The following is a 20,775-nucleotide window of genomic DNA, read 5'->3' as shown; positions in this document are numbered from 1 at the left end:
AAGCTAACGGATTTTCCATTTAAATGTGTCTGAACAGGTAATGTGGGTATGTAACTTGTGCCGAAAACAACAAGAAATCCTCACAAAATCTGGAGCCTGGTTCTATAACAGTGGATCAAATGCACCACAGCAGCCTGACCAAGAAGGTATTAGAGGTTTGCGGAATGAGGAAGCACCTCAAGAGAAAAAAGCAAAGCTGCAGGAGCATTTGCAGTACCAGGGACCATCAGGTGACATATCCACACAAGTTTTGGACAAAAACAGATCTCAAGGGCTCACAAGGCAAGACTCAATTAAGAATGGTTCAGGAGTAAAGCATCAAATAACAAGTGACACGACGTCAGACAGGTAAGAAAGTTTTTGATGTTTATACTGATAAGATCTGCTGAATTTATGCTACAATTTTTATTTTGTCTTTTTAAGTTTTATCTCATTTTTATTCTATAGCCTATAAAATATATACTGGGCTTCTTGAAACAATTCTAAGAAGCAGCAGCTGAGGAGAAGTCTCTTACTGTATTCAGATGGTCACAGACAATGTGTGTTCTTCATTCCTTTCCATTAAAAAAACAACATGGAAAATGACAGTTGCAGTGTGACAGAGCTTGTCCATGTGCTTGCAGCTTTCTCGAATTACAGTCATTGTGCTGTACAGAATGTTACCATTTTTCTTTTGTGGCTACTAACTTTATAGCAGAATTTTAGTAATCCAAAACAAGGCTCAAAAAACCAAGTTAATGGAAGATGGTGGCTGTCCAGACTACTGATTTAAATCACCTGGTAGTACTTGCAATACATAGTATTGAAGATGGTGAAATCTTTGTGTGATGACCTGAGTCTTTTCATGGTTTCTCAGTTTCTTGCTGTTAGTTATTGTCATTAGTATGAAAATTTTTTTCTTCAGTGGTTTATCTCAGTGTTATTTGGCATTGGTTGAAACTGTGGCTGTTTCAGCGCTAATGTAGTAAAACCCAGTTTAGCCAGAGGCTGGAGCTGGAAATTCCCTCCCTTTATCTTGATGTGATTGTACCAAAAGGCACCAGAAGGCTCTCAACCTCTGTGGCTACGTTTTACTGGAACACAAAAGTAAAAACTGTTTCACTGAATAAATTTAATTTCTTTCTAAGCAAGACCAGAATAGAACTTTAAATATGGAGGGAAGAGAAAGAAGAGAGTAAGCTTGCTCACGTGTTTCCATGGAAATGATACCCTCTCTCTCCAGAGACCTCCACCTGCCTTGGAATTTGGCAGCCAGAGCAGTATAATCTGGCAGTCTTCCTCTGCTGCCCAGCTATGACCTCGTTACAATATTTATTCCGCAAGCTTGAAACAAGTTAGACAGCTATAATATCTTTTACAGCTAATATAATTAAAATTGTTTTCCTTTTCCCTCACCTCTTGTATTCTACCATATTTTATTTCCTATTTTTGGTCTTATTTGGGAACAAACTGAATGTAATTAATCTAACCCTTTTTGTTTAACTTACTCTGCCTGTTGCCCTTTGCTCTGATTTCAGCTGATGGGCTCAGTACTTAGTGGCTCTGAGTGCTCCTCAGTTATATGCATGGTCTCTGAGAAATACAGCTGGCAACTTAACGTGATACTAAGGAGCAGGAGAGAGAGACTGATTCTCTTGTGGTTCTTTTTCCTTAATTTTGCCAGGAAAATGGTATCATACATAAAGTGATGATGAAAAACCCCCTTGTTCTCAGCAGTAATTTAACTCTGAAAGTGTTTTTATATTATATGCATGCAGTAAGAGAGATGGAGGGAGGGATATACAAATAAATATATAATTTGGATATGTAATATGCACTTATCCTAAACAGAATAATATGATAAACATGGACAATATAAAGTAATATTTACCAACAGGAAGAATGTAGACTTTGTGCCTGAAATCAGAACCATTCTGCTAATTGTGATCACTTCTACTCAACATATTGTTTAAATCCAGATTGTTTTTTCAGCCATTATCCTCTTCCTGTTTTATTTGGATACTAATACTAGTGTTGCCTAATTAACATATACAAGTATGCTTAGAGTATATTTATGATATGTATTACATGCTATTGAAGGTTAGAGGGTCTTCTGAATAATTTTCTTTCCTAATGTTCCTCACCTTAACTGTCTTTCCTTTGCTGGAGATAATGAAAAAGACTCCTCCTTGATGCCCAATCAATGTCTGATTGGTCAAATGGGCTTTTAGAGGAGAATATCAGCATGTCTGAGAGAGACTATCCCAGAATTCAAGGCTGGGGATAGGCCTTAAGTTTGTACCTGTATATGCTGTGGTGCCATTGCTGTTCTCAGCAATAATACTGAGAAGGCTTACAATTTTATTACGTTCAACCACCGTTAAGAACAGAAGATAATATATTATTATCTTTATACTGAAGTCATGCATAGAATATGTATCATAATTTGATATAATTTTAATATTAAGATTTGTAAATCCATTTATGTTCTCTTTATTATTATTGATCAAGTTAAGAAAACTAATTTTATCTATTTGAAACTTGCAGTTGTGGTCAAGTGACTGTAGATAACTTTTCCTAAAGGCTTCTCATCGTCTGTCTTCTTTTCTGAACGCTTCATATTATGCTGGGTTTTTGTTTTGTTTTTTTTTTAACATTAACTGAAAGAACCAGCCAGTAGAGAAACATGTTATATGTGAAATCATCGTGACATGGTTTTTTTTCTATTCTTAAATTAATTCTGTGCAGAAATTGAGATACTCTATTATGGTAGACCATTTGTCTAGATAAGCTAATTCTAGGAGAAAAACATGGCTGTTCGAAATGTCCAAAATAATAGGGAAATAGCCAAAAAAGTCTCAAATATTTGGAAGTCGTTGTTATTTATCTTGCACAATGTCAATAATAGAAGTAAGTAGAAAGTGAGAACTATATTGTCTGTTTTATTTTTCATCCCGAACACATTAGTTTTGACACAAAAAATAATTTAAAAAGTTAAAAACAATAAAGCACTTGTGAAAAAAGTAATTGCTAAGACTCTATATACTTGGGTTCTTATGATTTGAATACAAAGGTAAAATGTCATTTTTTATCAAAGTTTTTTTAACATTGGCAGCTTCCTTTGATGTTGCAGCAATCATTACTTAGTAGTTCTTTATATCAAGTATATATCTTATCTTGGTCGTCTGGAGACAAACTGGTCACAGAGTAAAGAGCAACATTCACTCCTTGAATCTCAAGAACACCAATGCCATTTCTGTTTCATTCCTTACTATATCTTACTTGGTTGTGCTTTTTTGTTTTTCCATTCTTGAGTAGTACTCACCATGTTTTTTCCTGTTTTCTTTACTAGTATTATTCTTCCTTAAAATAATATTGTTTCAACCATTAGACTAGTATTCTGTTCCCTTGATGTATGCAATCAATAGATCCCAAACTGTTCAGACAGACAGATAGCTATTTGATTGTAAATCTTCTTTGACTGTTTTGATATTTGTTGTCTTAAAGAAGTCTGGGATGACTTTGGATTGCACATCTCCAAGGATGTTTTTCTTATACTGGATCTATTGTGGAAGAAAAGAAAAGACAAGAACTATTCAGGAGCAAGTAGTTACCACCAGCAGAACAGTTTTCCATTATTAAATTTTTTTCTAGTTCATATCCAATATTTATAATGTGCCTTGCAGTGCTTTTAGTGCTTTCTGTGTAGTAAACCCATGGAGAAGGCAGAGGCAGCAAGCACACCATAGTGTCCAGTGTTAGATTACTCTCAGTAATTGACTGTCTTATATTTGACATTGTTTGAGGTGATACTAGCATAATTTGTATTGCGTGGAGATTTTATGCTAAGGGCAGTTGAAAAGTAACCATATGTAGTGGTTTTCACAGACTTAACCTTGTGAGCAGAGTATGCATGCTGTTGTAGTATAACGCTAGACTCCCTGAAAACTGCCAAATGATGTGAACCAAAGAAATGCAAAATATTACTCTATGTAATCCATAGACTCAGAAGGTCCATTCTGAGGTCTGCTGTGCACAGATGGTAGATTTATGGCTGTATGCACTGCAGTTCTTTGATTTGTACTATCCAATTTCACATTAATTTTGGATTATACAAAAGGGTCTTTTATTTTATTTTGATCAAAACCATTCATGTACTCTATTGTTCCCAAGACCTACGCTACTCATCATTCAATACATTGTGTTTTCTTTCTAGCAGCAAAATTATTTGAATAGACATAATCTTTTTTGAGACATTTTGTATCAGGCAATCAGCTTGTGAAATGGTTGTTTTCTTCATTCCAAAACCTAAGCCAAAGCAAATGTTTATAATGTCCTATTAAAATGTGTATAACTTCCTAATAATAAAAGCTGGGGAACAGGGAACCTTAATGCTGATACAAAGTTTTTTTATGTGTCGTTCTGTTTGCCTGAATTGTTAGAAATTTAGGTGATGTTGCCTTGCTTGAGTTGTAAAATAATTATTTTTCTTGCTCTTGGTAGGATCCACTGTAAAGCCATTTCAGTAGTTTTCCACATATGAATTTAGTGTTTTAAATTGTAAATCTTCTGTGACATTCCAGAGGTGTTGCTTTATAAACCTCTTTTCTATACATGTGGCACTTCACTATCCTTTTTAAGCAATAACTCTCTTGAAGTAGGAGACAACCCATGCGTCTTCCCAGTGCATGGTTATGATGACATTACTATTTCTAATCTAATGCCTATCTGAAATGATGTTATGTAGTTCAGGTAGATGTGAATGATTAAGTGCGGTTGTCCCCGTGTCTCCCCCCCCCCCCCCCCCCCCCCCCCCAATCCATCCTGTATGAATCCAAAATGCTTCCAAAATTTGAAAATGTTAACTTTGATTTTACAATATATATTTGTCATGCATTCTATTAGTGTAAGAAGAGCTCTCCTCAAGGATACTTTTCATGAGATTCAATGCAAAAAAAAAGTGAAAATATCATGAGAAAGTTTGTTTTCATGTTTCATGAGTCAATCTATTATTGCTGCATCTGTCAGAGGGTGAGCAATGTCAGAAAAAGAGAATTAGTTCTTGGTATCTATAAAGATCGTGATCTGTAAGATCATGATTTAAAGCAAGACTAATGAAGAAAGCTGCCTGAACCCCTTTCAGATTAACTGTAAGGATATGAGATCAAATCATAAAAACCAGAATGAAAACAACAAATTGAGAGAGTGAGCAGCTGCAGAATTGTACAACAGCAGTATTTATTTTCCAGGCCAGCACACACGGATAAAATATATCCTCCTTCTCCCTTCCTTCCCTTCTCCTTTCAGAGATACATATGTATTTTGGGGGTTCGTTTTCTTTCCTTTTTATCTCAGAAAAAAAGGAGGATTTTCATGGTGGTTTCCACACACTGTAGTGGGTTTGGAGGATGCATTTTATTCTGAGTAATAACTGCAAACAAGACTGTTGAGGCTACTTGGGTCTGAAGATGCAGGTTTTGTGCATATATTCTTCATGGAATGTATACACGTTTCCCACATATAAAGGTTTTATTCTATTGCGTTACCAATGGCAGTAGAATGAAAGTGGTCCCCTGTGTCCCTTTGCTTCCGTTCTTGGAAGGAATGCCAGTATGAGTTGGCAGCGTAGGCTCTGTCTTTTGGGACTGCCGTTGGGGATGTCAGGGTGTGAACAGAGAGAAAAAAGAGACCAAAATAAGAGGGAAGAGGAGGAGAGAGGAAAAAGCAGGCATAAGCTAGCTGAGAAACATCAAAGAGCAGCATGAATTAAATAAATGAAAATGTGTGTCCATCTGTTTCATGTTATATCTTTTTCAAATGGCTCTTCTTTAATTGCTGGATTATGAACAACTGATACTGAGAACACCACTGACGGTAGTTTTTTTGCAATTTAAAGTATGACAATGTAACATTAAAGAATCAGTCAATTACATTTCTTTCTGAAAGGCTGAAAACTGGCCATTTCCCACGATTATCACTATTTTTCTTCTGCAACACTTATGACACAGCACTGTGGTGCAGCCTCTGATTTTGATTGCTTCTATTTCTGAGTAGATAAATCTTTAGCCCAGGTGTCTTAAAAAAGTGTACAATCTTTACCTGGACCTGTGGAAACGAAGCATTTTTGAAAATATGCTCAAATAAAATAGAGGCATTTTAACTTTTTTACCTATGTTTTTCTACCTGCTGACATATTTAAAGACAGTGAGGAATATTAAAAGAATTGTATAGAGACAATGTTTAAAATCAGGGAGTTGATATCCAAGAGTCAGACTGACAGTGTTATGTGCAGATTTGTTCGTGTGCAGAAGCATCCACTAAGGACAACAGTGTCTCTAAACTTTTTAGAATTCTTTATGTAAGTATTAACTCACATGAATTTATTTTTTTTAACATTGATGACCACCACAGTAGAAAAAACACACAATTGTTGAGAAAGCATAATGATATTCTTTCACTTCATGAATAAATCTAATACTTTGTACAAGTATTTTGCAGGTTGAGTTTAAAATTGAATCAATATTCTTTTCCATGCGTGACTGCAAAGAGCTGACTTTCCCTGGTGCTAGAACAGGATGCAAAATTTGGGCATTAGAGGTACCCTACAGTATTTTTAACATATTAACCAAAGATTTAAGTTTTACAGTATTTGAGCTGCATCCAAATAAGGTTTTATCTTTATCTTCCTGCTCCTGTTCCAGCATTTTTCACCACTTTGATAGTCAGTCCTTGGAGCTGTAATGTGAAACCAATGTCAATCCGAAAACTGTAGTCTCAGTAGTTTTGCTTTTGTTTCTTGTGCTGTCTATCTTCCACTTCAGTGTATGCTTTGTATGATTCTTGAGGTAATAACTTAGAACAAATGAGTTAGTTTCTTCTTCACAGATGTCCTCTTTTAATTATTTCATTCCTCTACGTATAGGCTTAGGGGTGTGGATCAACATTTCATGCCTATTCCAGTTTTCCGGTAGAAACTAAAGCTATGCTTATCTCCTGTCTCAATCTGGAATGGCATAAAAAGGAAATAAATAATAACTATGGCCAGAGGAAGCAATAGAAATTTATGGGAAGGGAGCCAGAGAAAATGCAGTATTTAGTTATTGAAAAGAAGTACCTTGGGTCCAAGAAAGTCAGAAATCCTTCAGTGCAGAAGTTTTAATGAAATAATTAGACACTTATGACAAGGATTTTAAGCTACACCTACTTTTGAGGATAAGTAAGGAGTTTGGTACCATCTGTAATGCAGAGTCTCTGTAAGAAGTTCCTAAATGGTACTGACATTGTCTATTAACAGCACAGACTACCTATAGCGGGTATGCTGTTAATAGGTTGCAAGGGGTTGTAGCATCTCCATTATGTTCTAACTTCTGGAAAAGAGGGGGAGCTTTTTGTCTCCATTACCTTTGCAGAACTGTCTGTCTTCTGGCAAACAAAACTGCTTGTACAATTCTGTTTGTCTCCTAATGTCGGTTTTGTGGGTCTCCTGCTCATGTGAATACTGACAATGCCAACACAACATTCAGGACGTGCAGCCACACTGTGACTTCAGTGTGTTTTTTTCTGAGATGTGCATTGCTTCCTTCCCTCCCTCCCTTCCTTCCTCCCCTTTTATTTTCCCCACAGTAGCAGAACAACCAATGAGCTGGCTGTCCTTAAATTTTTTCTGATGATATTTTATTAAAAGAAATACTTTTTTTTTTTTAAGCCAGCTTTTATCTAGCTGTAGAGTCTGTACTGAGTAGCATTGGGCCTCTGACCAATGGTAGATACAATTTGGGATCCTTTTCTTAGAGAAAGCTAATCTGTTTGGAGAAGAGAAAAAGAGAAGAGGAAACTTCCCTAACTGTAGCAGAACTAACCTACCTTAATAAACAGTCTAAAACTGCTGTTTCTTTTGAAACATTAAAGAGTGTTTTAATTAAACACATAACAAAGGGATTGAACTTCAGCTTTTAGTGACAATCTGACCTTAGCTGCAATCATTCTCTGCAGTGAGCAAATCTCATATTGGTTTTAGGGAATTTCATTTTCATAATTTACTGTAGAGTGCCTTGTCAAAAATAATTCCATTGCAACATGATGTTTGTATTTTGCTTACTGTTACTGATTACTTGATTTTTTTCTTAATTATGCATATTTGTTGCATTCTGCTTACTGAAAACTAGCACTTACTATTTGACTTTTCTCACTCTTACGCAGAATGAGCTCAGGGAAGTCTTGATATTTGGTGCTGGTATTTGGTATCTTTGAAGTGGAGTTTGGCTTTCCATTGCAGTGTTATGTTTCTGTATATCACAGTTATGTCTTTAACTGTGCTAAAAGACCATTAATAATCCAAATCTCTAAACACAGAGCTCAGCTGTATCAGAATATTGAACATTTTTTATTAAGAAGTACTAACCACAGCTAACATTTATGGAATTAAATGTAGTTTTGCTATTAGCTAAATTGACCCTGAAAGAAAGCAATACCAGAAAAAAAAATTGAGGGTAGTACCATTTTTAATTTAATTTTTTAAATTAATGAGGCCAGTACCTTTCTGGGTTGAGCATGTCTTCTTAAAGTGCTGTTTTGTTGACCTTGCACAAACATGAATGTTAGAGCTCACTGTGTGTTCATAATCCTTAGTTGTGTTGTGCTCTGTTCTTTGGAGGTTAATTTCTCTTCAGGAGTATAAATAACAGATTTTGTTTGAATTTCATATTTACAAAATTGATGTGTAAAGGTGAATAAGTTACATCTGTGGAGTGCAGCCGAGGGAAATGGCTAACATTTAATAAAGGACTCTGCTAACTCAAGTTTGTAGTTTCTGGCAGCAAAGTGGTTCTGGAATCAGCAGGAGGCAATTCAATGAATGGCCTTATATTTTCATACTTTTTACCAAAGCTATATAAAATAAAAATGAGAATGAATAATTGTTACTGGTACAAATTTTTTCTTTGGCTCTTTTTTTGTACCCGTAGAAGTCACAAATGATAAAGCAATCACTTCTGCAGTGCAATTTAGTTGTCATATATCTTTTACATGGCAAGTTTAATAATTTTGGTAAATGTCAATCTAATTTATTAAGTCAGATCTGAGGAAAAAAAAACCAAACTAAAACATGAATGCAATAGGACCAGGGTGACCATATTTTCATAATTAAAAATTACATTATTAAGCAATACTATTTTGTTTTCTACCTTGTGTTTAGCATGATTATTCTGTTTCTTTTTCTGCCCCTTCTTCAAGCCAAATCCTTTTTTGCCCCTTTATCTATTCTGGAATGTCTTTATCTAGTTAATTATTTATTCTATTAGCTTGTTTTCTTTTGTGTATCATCATCTCTTTCTTACTGGTGTGAGTTCGTACCAAACTCTGGCTAGACATTGGAAGTGTTTTCAAAGATATAGTCATGGTATTCCTTCACTTAAAGACAGACATTCTTTTCTTCTCTATCCAAGTTCTTTTTCTTTCTCCTAGCTCTAGCTCACCTCTCTTCCTCAATTTCCAACAATTCTGCAACCATTCATAAGTGTCCTTTTCAGATTTATGGTAAAGTAATTGGACACTTCTCTCCCAAGCTTTGAGAAATCTTAATTTTGTGTCTTTTAGTAAAAACAGGCCTCACTACATTCTTTACTAGCCAAAAGGAAGACAGCCACAGACATTTTAAGGGAATAGTTACCTGTTCTAGCAAAGTAGTGCAGTACAATGTCTTTTCAAGTTAAGTAGAAAATGTAGGTGACCTGAAGTCAGTGACTCTTAACTTAAAGTGGAGTTTTAAAATCCAAGGTAATATCTATGTATGATACGCAGTGGGTTGTGTATATGCAACTTGCTCTGACATCTCTGCATTGTGCAGCACTGTGCCCTGTAATCATGCCCTGGTGTTTCAGAAAATGACACCAGAAAGTGCCCATTTCTGCAGCACTGGGCTTCCTGGAAATGCCATTAGGGACTTGGTAAGTGTATCATCTTCATAGAATAAGAGGAGGTTAAGTTGCTCCAAACACAGTTTTCCCAATTTCTGGTCCAGTGTTTTGTCAGCTGATATTACATGCTTGAATGGGTCCCTAGATGTAGTTTATCTGCCAAATTAAGTTTTTATTATGCAGCTTGTAATAGGATGAACCATGAACTTTGCTGCAGAAAACCCATTTTCTCTGGCAAAAAGAAAACAGCAAGGACAACAGTTCTTATGGAAATATCTTGATAGAAAGCAATGCATTTTAGCTGCAAGAGGTTTTATTCTGTAATGACTTTGTGAAAGTCCTGGACTTTAAATGATAGAGTTCCTAGATGGTCACTTGAAAAAATAATTAAAAAAATACCCATCAAGGCAGATGAGATTAAAGCAGAAAGCATCTGATTTTCTTTGTAATTCTAAATCAACTGGGAAGCTTCAGAAGGACATTGCATTCTAAAGTTCCAAATCAGTGCACAAACCCAATTTTTTTTCCCAGAGGTAGATTAATTTTAATCTTGTTGACTCTGGCATGAGGTGGTGGGCTGACAAAAATGGACCTACTTCAGTTGTTTCTTTATGCTCCAGTTAGAATTCTGAAAAATGTTTAACCTAGAAGAGGAATCACAATTAGTTCAACAATCTCACTTCTTGAATATAAAAAATTCGACAACTCAACAGTTAGTTCAGCAATTTCACCTCCTCATGATGCTGAGATAATTGCATTTTATTCCTGAAATGGACATGTAATGATTCATCTTCCTGTACCATTCATTAACAGCGATTGGAACAAAAAAGAATTCTTGAAATAAACCCAATTTGACTTGGGTTTGCATTTCTTAAAAAACAATATATATTTTGGGTGCTTCCCATGTCTCATAGCTCAAGTAAATACAATGACTGGAAAATTTATTTTAATTTAGAAAATATGTATTAATATTTGAAGGAAGAAATTAGATATTTAATTGCTACTCAGCATACTTTTTTTTTTTTGACGCGGAGATTCTTCCCTAAATGAGAATGTAAATTATAAAGACCCTGAGAATCAGAGTGTGAAGGAAAAGAGGAAGATATGTCACTTAAACAATGGAAAAGGGAGGAGTATTTTGTAGATGAGACTGACTCAAAACAAACTCTGGAACCTTGGATGTTAAGGCCAGTACTAGTAGTGTCTCAACTTCTCCTCTTCAACAAACTTGTTTTGGATGATGATAGACTATACTGCAGTAATGACTGATGCACTGGCATAGATCAGGACCATTCATTCTTACCTACTTTACTTCTTCACTCCCCCTTCAAGTAATTAAGAGTGTTTATAAGAATGCTTGTGTCCCATTTGTAGATATTCAGAAAAGCTGTCAGTTATTTTCAGAGTTAAGCCTGGTGAAGCTAACTAAACCAGGAGATTTCCCTCAAGACAAGCATTTTAAATTTCATGCTTTATGTGGCATATGGGTACTTCTTTTGGAAACATTTTTTTCTCTCTGAAAATTGTATTTGGAAATTTATACTGTGGTATATCACCCAGTATCATGAAGCCTTACAGTTACAATAACAATCAATTATGAAATTAACCCTAACACCCTCCCCAAAGCTTTTAATGTAATGACCAGAAGTGCCTTTACTCCATTAATATAAAACTCCAGTATTAAATGGAAATCTTTCCAAAGTAAAATATTTACACTGCTGTAATGCTTATAAAACCCAGGCTCCATGACACTGTCAAAGAAAATGAATTCCAGAGGTGTGTGATCATCAGGAAAATATTCTTCTGGTATTCCAATCAGCTGAAGATAGGAGCAACCCAGGAGACCATAAATCTTATAATGACATGAAAGGAAGATAAATTAGTCTCTCTGAACTCATTCCAAAGATATGGAAGGCTCCAACTTTTATCCAGTGTACTGAACAGCAGAAATTAATAAACAATCCAGTGCATAGATGTGTTCTCCTAGCTCCTGTTTCACAAAATGAAAAGGCTAATCTTAATCTTGCTGTCATTTGGAGAATGATCTATCTTCTAGCCTATATATTAGCCTTTGTTTCCATCACAGATCCCCTGTACACATTGACACCCAACACAAGTTTGGAGGCCTTTTAAGGTCCAAATTAGTTGTCTGAAAGTAGAGATACTGCAATAAATCTCTTAGGTTATTTTCCAGGTGACTAAAAGGAATTTCTAAAATTAATTAAACTCTCAGGTTCACAGGGAATGAGAGCCAATTTCTGCAATGTATAACCACCATGGACTTTGAGATCAGTGTAACTGTTACTTTCTTTACATAATAAGGAGCTTTATGACCAGCCTGCTCACCCAAAGAACTGTTTGTGTAAAGGATCTCATCCACAGAGGATGACAACTGTGTATTTCACAAAGAGAATATTATCTCTTTACCTGAGTGTGTATATTGAAATTATTACTGTGCTGGGTGCATTTACGTTGTTGGTAATCATCAGTGGACTGTTGTAGGATTTAATTTTTGCTGTCTGCTTTGTGCTAATCATGTCCTCTCTTAAATTGGTATAATTAGGAGAATAAGGGATATAAGTACGAACTGCCTGTGAGCACTGAGGAAATCAACGTTCACCTTGAATACATCATCCGGAGGCAGAGAGGAAAGACAGATGTCTGAAAACTGTTAGTGCGTGTATTTTCATCTTCTGTTTTTAGTATTTTGCATTATTAATCATGCATCATACTTTGTTAGTAATATTTTAAATCACCTTTTGTTTTTTTTGAAAGGTGACAAATGATAACTTTTGATGAGAGTGAAGAACAGAAATTTCTTTTGTAGCAGATGAAGTTTTCAATGCATTGTTTCAAAAATCAATCAAATCTCTGTTCTAGGCCAGCACTTCTTGACTAGTGAGACACATCTCATTGGTGAACTATCCAGAACTGCAAATGAGGCATAAAGCAGGATTCATGTACTGTAATGAGGTGCAAAGAAATATCAATTGATTGTGAGTCAGCTGAAGGTAAAATTGGTTGAAATATACTACTCTAAACCACACATTCTGCGAGGTGCAGCATCTACTGCATATTGAGCCTGCTGTATCAATGTGTATTACACGTACTCCTCTGCTTATTCAACCAGAGTATAACAGCTTTCTGTTCCTGTCAGGTAACGCCGCTATTCCTTTAGTCAGGGAAATGAATTTTCAGTTAGACCTTTTCTAACTCTGATTGCCTAATTCTTCCATCTTAATAGTATTCCTTTAATACTTTAAAAATATTATTTATGTATTTTATACCACATGTATGAACCTGCACAAATGCATATATTAATACTAAAAGCTTAGGATGTATAGCCATTTCAGTAAACTGTCAGACACTCTGAGGAAAGTGGAGAACTGATTATAGGATCATTCTATGACCCAGAGTTTACAGATACTATTTTGTGGAGAAAACCGGATGTATTTCTCCTGTAGGAAGCCCACCAGTCCTGCAGACATGAAACAAAATTAGCAATATCTATGAATTATTTTAGTACAAACTAGAATCGCGGTCTTGCAGGTTGAAGAAGTAATTTCTACATTTATTAGACAAATAGGTTGGTTTTTGTTTGCCAAATGCAATTTCTGCCCCAGCAGGTTTTTAGATAAATTATGTCTTAGGTCAGGGCAGTGTGTTAAAACCCATGTATCACTAGATTTTAGGGCTTCTTTTTTAATATGGGAGATCTACCATCAATAGGAATTTTGCTAGAAAACATGCAGATCCACAAAGTGCCTGGATTATATGCTGGGACAATGCACGAGTAGGAAAAGGGAGAGAATGTGCACACCTGGATTTTCTGACATGGTGTCAGAACACAGCCAAGGCAGGAATTGGAAAGTGTTCTCAGATCCAGCAATAGAAATGCAACCACAGAGTTATATTCATACCTCCTAAATAAGGTACTTAGACAAGCGTAAGAACACTTCATTAAACCTATTTTTGGGCACTCATGCAATTTTCCATCACATGGGTTTTTTTTTTTACATGCTCCTCTCTCTCTCTATTGATTATACAGGAAAAAAAGATGGGTAGGCTTCTGAACTACGCACCTTAGTCATCTATATTTAAGTGGAATGAATCTGGATGTCTGTGTTAATAACTTCAGACAATGATTCAAGCAATCTAAATTCAACCTCTGAATTTGCCTAAAATCAATAACATGTTCATTTTTAAGCATAGAATTCCCTAAGGAAGGAATACTTAGAAATGCCCAGCTCTGACAAGTGAGGCAGGAACTAGGCACTGGAGCTTTGTTGCAGACCACAGGTAGGCAACAATGTACTTAAAACAGTAGTATTCAGAGGTTTTTTTGTGAACATGTCATGTAGCATATAATATTATTATCAAAATAGCAAAATCCAAAGTGCCTTATTCCACTTGTGCTGGAAAAAACCCTCACACTCAACACTATACTATTTCATGTTTTCAAGTCACCTGATGCAACTTGTGGTGTGCCCTAGCAACAGAAGCTTTTTGATTCACCATGCAAGTTGTATATATTGCATAATATTCAGAAGGGTGAGAAGGACAGAGGTAAGAAAAATAATTAAAATTAAACATTTCATGTAATTATTTTCAACTATTCTATGGCTTGTCATATTTAAACAAAACTTCCCATATTGCCTTTCAACTAAAGTATTAAAGAGAATTCCACGGAGAGGTTTGAGAAGCCATAATTTATATTGAGCTAAGGAAATTAACCAATAAGTCAAAATTATTCTTGTTAAAGATAGCTTAAAAATAATTATACTGGGAGGTATACCTGGTTCTGAGGCATAACTACTGATTCATTTCAAGAAGTAGTATAGTCGTGGTATAGTCTATCATCATTAATAACAAAAGGATTTTAAATGATAATTTTCATATTTCCCTTGTCCAATTTATTTGGCTTTTTTTCCTCTATCTTACTCATCCTGGAATGCGCAATTTGTACAGTCAGTGCCAGTTTTTGTATGTGTCCATACTAGGCCTAACAGCAGGATTTCCCAAGTGAACATATGGCACATTTCCTAGTGTCTGCATAAGGAGCAGATCATTGTGTTATGTGAGTTTTAAAAAATGTAGATTTTTTTTAACACTGAAACTATTTATAATAAACAAGTCATCTAGCATTTAATTTTCACAAGTTTTCATTTTTTCCTTTCATAGGTTTAGAATTTAATTAAGCCATAACTGGTCAAAATAAGGTAAAAACTCAGCTTCCAAATATTTTATTTGTAAAATGTATTCTTTCCAAACTAGTAAGTATACAGGTGAAATCTCATGTTTAACTTGCTTGCCACATAGAAGGTTTTAAAGCAATACTGATCAGTGGGTCATGATTATTTCTGTCATTTACTTAGACCACGATGAGACGCAGGGAAACGAATTGTTTGGTTTCACCACAGAACTTCAGCGCACCTAATTAGGGACAGTTGGCACTTTCCTGCTAAGGAAGTCCAAAGCTGATATGGAATCTCCCAAGACTTGGCCTTTTGGGCTGATGTAGTCTATACTCCTTGACTTTCTTGGGAATCTATACAAGTCAAGGTTAATTTTGTCTTTCATTAAAAAATAGACATTTGCTTGCCTTTTTTTCCCCCTGTGTTGATGACATTAGTTCTGAGAATTTTCAGAGATGGAAATATCCAGATTCCTGTGAAGGTACAAAATGTAAACTGACAGCTTATCTTTGTATTTTATCCTGAATCTAAGTAGATTAATCAGAGCGTCCTCTTAACCATTCGGAGTGTTGTGGTACTTGCTGGGCGAGTTCATGACTGAGGAACAGTGCACAGACTGCTTCCACTGGCACTAGAGTAGTTCCAAAATTTGGGAACGCGCTAGAGGCATAGTGCTGAACTGCGCTTTTGGGCCTTGATCCAAAGACTATTGGCATGCAGTGTTATCCCTGATTTCACTGGAGTTAGGCTACTAAACAGTTGCTGCTACAGGGAACAGTAGCTCAACAGGCTTTGGAACAGCAAAGTTCTAGTACCCTAAACGCAGCAAGTAAGAGAATGGATTGGGGTTCACACATCTTATCTGGAGCACTGACATTATTCTTATGTGTAACCTGAACCAGGTCACTTAAGCTTCATTTCCTAAAGTATTTAATAGATAATGTACTTACAAGGTTTGTGATGATTAACTGTTTCTGTAAAGCTCATTCTAAGGATGAATTATTATTATTTCATTATTTGGTGTTACTGTTGGTGGAACAAGAGATAAACTTTGGTGAGTCCTTTGTGCATGGGATACCATTAGCAGCAAGTCCAATGGAAACTGAGGAATGAGGGAGTTAAATACAACAGAGAGAGGTGGTTCCATGAGCACCAGAATCAATACAGCCTATAATGGTGTCTCATGTTTTTCTATCCTATTTCCTCTGTGATGTGGTGGAGGATCACAATAACTTAAGCACCTTTTCCTATAATTTATAATAATTTTGTCAAACTTAAGTTGGCAATGACATGGCTATTTACTGACCATATTCTGACTGTCTTTCTACTGCCAAAGTCAATGGGTAATGGCTCAGTTCTACCCACCCTTCCTCTATGTGCACTGACTTGGGTCTTTCTCCTCCTATGATGATGCTGATTTTCACACAGCTTGCTGGAATTTAACTATTTTAATATTTATGCCCCTGTGAAATTAACCAGTCTTCTCAAGCATATTAATCATGGTGATAGATGGTAATATGGACAGAAAAATGCATAAACAGATTGTCCAGGTTTCTAAGTCTTATATCCTTGGTTTAAAAACTGTAACTTAGGCTAAAAGGAGAGTATAGATTACTATTAAAGGGCTAAATGGAAGAAAGATGAAGGACATTAAAAAGAATTATATGAATATGGATAGAATGCCTCAAAAATGAAAGTATGGAATCAGGGAAGTGTGGATGATACTGAGATAAAAATGCAAGCAAGAAAAAACAATATTTGATGGTTGAACATGAGGATGAATTTCCGTTCTTTTATTTTACTGCACTTTGTTAGTGGATATTTTCTGTAACAAGGTTTGGTCTCTTAGCTGGAATTTCAGTATCTTCCATCGTAGATCTGTGACCTGACTACCAGGGAATAAAATCAGTATCACTTTTCTGTTCTCAATGAATGTTTAACTCAGTGAATTAAATAGTTCTTTCAATATTTAATTATTTTACGGGAGAGAGAACAGTCTCAACAGCAAAGACAAATTCCCTTTGGAATAACCAAGAGGGTGTTGATGAGGACTTTGTGGGCATATCTGAGGAAGCCAGAAGAGAAACTTGGGACTCAGTTTTCCATGTTCCCAGACACTGTTCTAACTGCCAGACTTCCTGTAATAAAAAGAAGGGTGCGTTTTGAATGACTGCTCAGGCGCCAGCTCAAGGAGAGGATTCATTATTACAGTTCTTGGGCAGAGACTGATGCTTCCCTGCAGCCTGGATTTAGGTATTTTTATCCTTTTGGGGTTGAGGCTTTATCTGCATCCTTCTCTTTATTATGTCCTATCCTAGATATTCAGGATACTGGCTTCTATGACTCCTATTCTTATGTGATTAAATTTACAGTTGTAGATTTTGCCTTAGTTCTTGCTAATCTTCCCTTGTGAAGCTGAACCTTTGAACACTGATGTGATGAAATAGAAATGAAGGTGTGCTTTATGCCAGAAGAAAGTCTGGTTGCATTTCACTTGCAGTAGTGAAGTGAAATGTCCATCCTTGAATTTAATTTAAGTTAGTCCTTTAAAATCATGTCCCACCTTGGAGCATCAGTTCGCTAATCTGACCAAAAATGAGTAGTCTTATAAACTGTAATGATGTAACACCATCCAATGTGCAAGGCCACTGTTGTTAACTTACCTGTCTGAAAAGCATTTGTTCAGATGTTTTTTCTTCTCATAATGAGAATACTTAAAAAGTAAAAATTTTTTAATTCTAAATATTTAGCTAAATGCTTTGGTAAAGGCATGTTGGAAAGCAATGGTAGCTGCATCACAGGTATTTATGTGCTATTAATTACCCAATTTTATTTAGTGTCTAGATGAAAAAAATAGAGGTTTGACTTACTGTACATTTAAAAAATCCTACTCTTACCCCCAAACTCCAAGTGACCCATCTTTACCATTTTCATCTGTGATTCCATCAAGCTATATTTATGTAATATCCAGTAAATTAGAATGGAATTGAATCCAAAGTTGTACTTGATAGTATCTTTTATCACAGAACAATCTTTGCCTTATGAGCTGTAATGTATAGCTTTAATGAGGTTGCAAGACTTTACCTTGTTTAAGCTACAACTTTCTGTGAAATATCTTTTCTGTGTGGCTATAATAAAGACGTCATGCCTATAAGTAATGTTTGAGACAACATATTTGTACATATTGTCAACTTTCTTTGTATAGTAGGTTTACCTTTAGAGCTTTCTGAATTCTAGAATCAAAATCAAAGAAGTTTAATCTTATATTTGAAGTAGAAATGTTTTATATAAATTGAAAAATATTCACACACACTTGGGAGCTTTCTAGAATAACTTTTCTTCCAAACTACTTGTAGCTGGAGGGTGTTTATTAAGAGTCAGCTTCGATAGAGAAATAGGTATCTGTATGGATCTCAGTGTAGCCTGGCTTAATGCACTCAATGATGCTTTCCCGGGCTTGTCTTCTCATTTTGAAATAGGCTGTCAGTCACGTCAGGTAGTCGCTTAGACTATCTGGTACTTGTTTTTCCCATTCTGTGCAATATCTTTAAAACACTTTATATTCATGTCTATGAAATCCTTCGTAAAACTGGTGAAGAAATTAAATTTATTATTACTAAACCATATTTAGCAAGATTGTGTACATATATATGCAAGTATAAATACACAAAATACTATAATAAAGATCACTATCAAAATTATTTGAATCAGGCCCTCAATTGTTAGGAAACACCAGAATCACAAGTGCTTGAGTAGTGCTTGGCTTACCTAGTGCATGTTGAAGTACACAATTAGGGGTGTTTTGAAAAAAGAAGCCTGTGCACATAGGACCTCTTTTTTCTTATAATATGGATATTGGTGGGTATAGAGTGAGTGACCTGAAGAAGAGAAAAGGAGATCTCAGGTGTAAGGAAGTTAAATATCAAATAGAGAAAAGAATTAATTCCTGTCTTTTCCAGAATTCTTATGTGAGGCTTTTAATCTGGGAATGCTGAGGATATAATTTCCTAAATCTTAAAAATGACACCAAATCACTGTGCCCTTCACCACAGGAAATTTTTTAATGTAAAAAATACTGAGACATTTGAAGATCACTAACAGGATCGACATAAGGTAACTAGTAGCTGTACTGTTTTGTTCTCAAACAATATTAGCGCACAGGAAATAAATTTTATTTGTGGTTCCACAGACTTCTTTTGATTATCAGCTCCATTCTGGCTCTGAAAGGATGGGTACTTCAGTGGGCACAGCCTACTGTGCTCGTGCTCCTTCATTCCATCCCCTCCAACCTCTTCTTGCTAGGCCTCTTTGTTTCCTTGATTCTTCTCAGCCCAAATGATTATATTTTGGAAAAGGTGGAAGTAACTAAGAAGAGGGCTTAGTAATAAGTCTACATTATAGGGTCAATACAATAATATAGGCCACATAGTAAATACAGGAAGGAATTGTTTAGTGGCCAAGGGGTCTCATGGAGAGCAATAGAAAGGTCAGGAAAGGAAGGCAATTCTGTTTATTTTTCTGTACCATTTATTTTTTGAAATAAAAAAAATTGTATTTCTAATCAACAGTAACTTAAATCTTGATGAAAATTCCAGACATCCAAAAAAGTGTGTATTTGCACAACTCCCTTGTCATTATAGTTGAATTTTCTGCTAGCAGCAACTATGGATTATTTGCCTTTAAAAGTATCCTTTTACTTTTATCTTTTCCATATTAAAGGTCTTACTTGCATGAATATCTGCAGAGTACTCTTCATTCCTTACCCCAGAATTAAACGAAAAAACTAGAAGTTTTAAATATGTATCCTATTTTGTCAGTAGTTTTAGAACAATTTTACAAAAAAAGAATGTATGTCATAACTTCCATTTTATATATCTGAAAGTGAAGACACAGAAAGGTGAAAGTCAAATGTTCAGACCTTGGTTGCAACTGCAGGAACATTTTGGCTTTGATGACCATTCATAAGGCACAAAACAAAATGGTGATATAATTGAAATATATGTTAAAATATTGGTCTTGTACCTGCTCCATGGTCAACATTTTCTCTGGATGGTTAAGTGGTGCATATGAGACTAATAATTATTTGAATAACTTGAATAATTTGTAACAACAAGATGATTCTGTTTCTTGCAGCAGATATGAAAATTTTCTCTTTTTGATGGAATGAATGTAAAGGCAAATTTTCTTATCTTACAAACATGAATTCTCTGTAATGTAGGCAAGGTATTTACCAAGTATTAAGTTTTCATTTTATTATAGTGAGATAGCCATAAACACCCATTAGGTCCTACTCTGGGATCTCAACAGTTACCAGCTTTGCCATACATATAGCCTGGTACTTTTTACCACAAGTTGTAATGCATTTCTCAAATACAAATGTTTCTGTAATGCAAAGTATGCTATAGGCATAAGCCCAGATATTAAGAACTATTTTCTGTAGTACTTTGTAGGTTTTCACGTGACTTTTGGGAACTGTTTTATTAGCAGATATTTTCTTGATTTTTTTTTTTTTAAATATTTAACATGGGTGTTAGTAGGGAGTCTTCTATATCTCTTTTAGAGGGGCCTGGAGATGAATTTGTTCCTATTTCTTTTTTTGTCTGAAAATCTGAGTTGTAGCTGCCATCCTTTTGGCCAAATAAGCCTGCATGGGTACTCCTTTCTGAGCACATCAATACAACATTTTA

The 20,775-nt window shown here is 35.4% G+C and overlaps 1 protein-coding gene across 42 annotated transcripts in view; it reads left to right on the top strand.

The window, feature by feature from the left end:
* Nucleotides 1-20,775, top strand: part of RIMS2 (regulating synaptic membrane exocytosis 2) — a 486,153-nt gene that overhangs the window by 132,487 nt on the left and 332,891 nt on the right. For all 42 annotated transcript variants that reach the window (XM_030011022.2, XM_030011023.2, XM_030011017.2 and 39 more), the window contains one exon: nucleotides 38-348. In XM_030011022.2, coding sequence (XP_029866882.1) covers nucleotides 38-348 — 311 coding nt within the window. The remainder of the gene's footprint in view (nucleotides 1-37; nucleotides 349-20,775) is intronic.

Source organism: Aquila chrysaetos, chromosome 4 (genome assembly GCF_900496995.4).
Source record: "Aquila chrysaetos chrysaetos chromosome 4, bAquChr1.4, whole genome shotgun sequence".
NCBI classification, from domain to species: domain Eukaryota; kingdom Metazoa; phylum Chordata; class Aves; order Accipitriformes; family Accipitridae; genus Aquila; species Aquila chrysaetos.
Note: the sequence above shows the minus strand (reverse complement) of the source record. Positions and strands in the feature narration are given on the sequence as shown.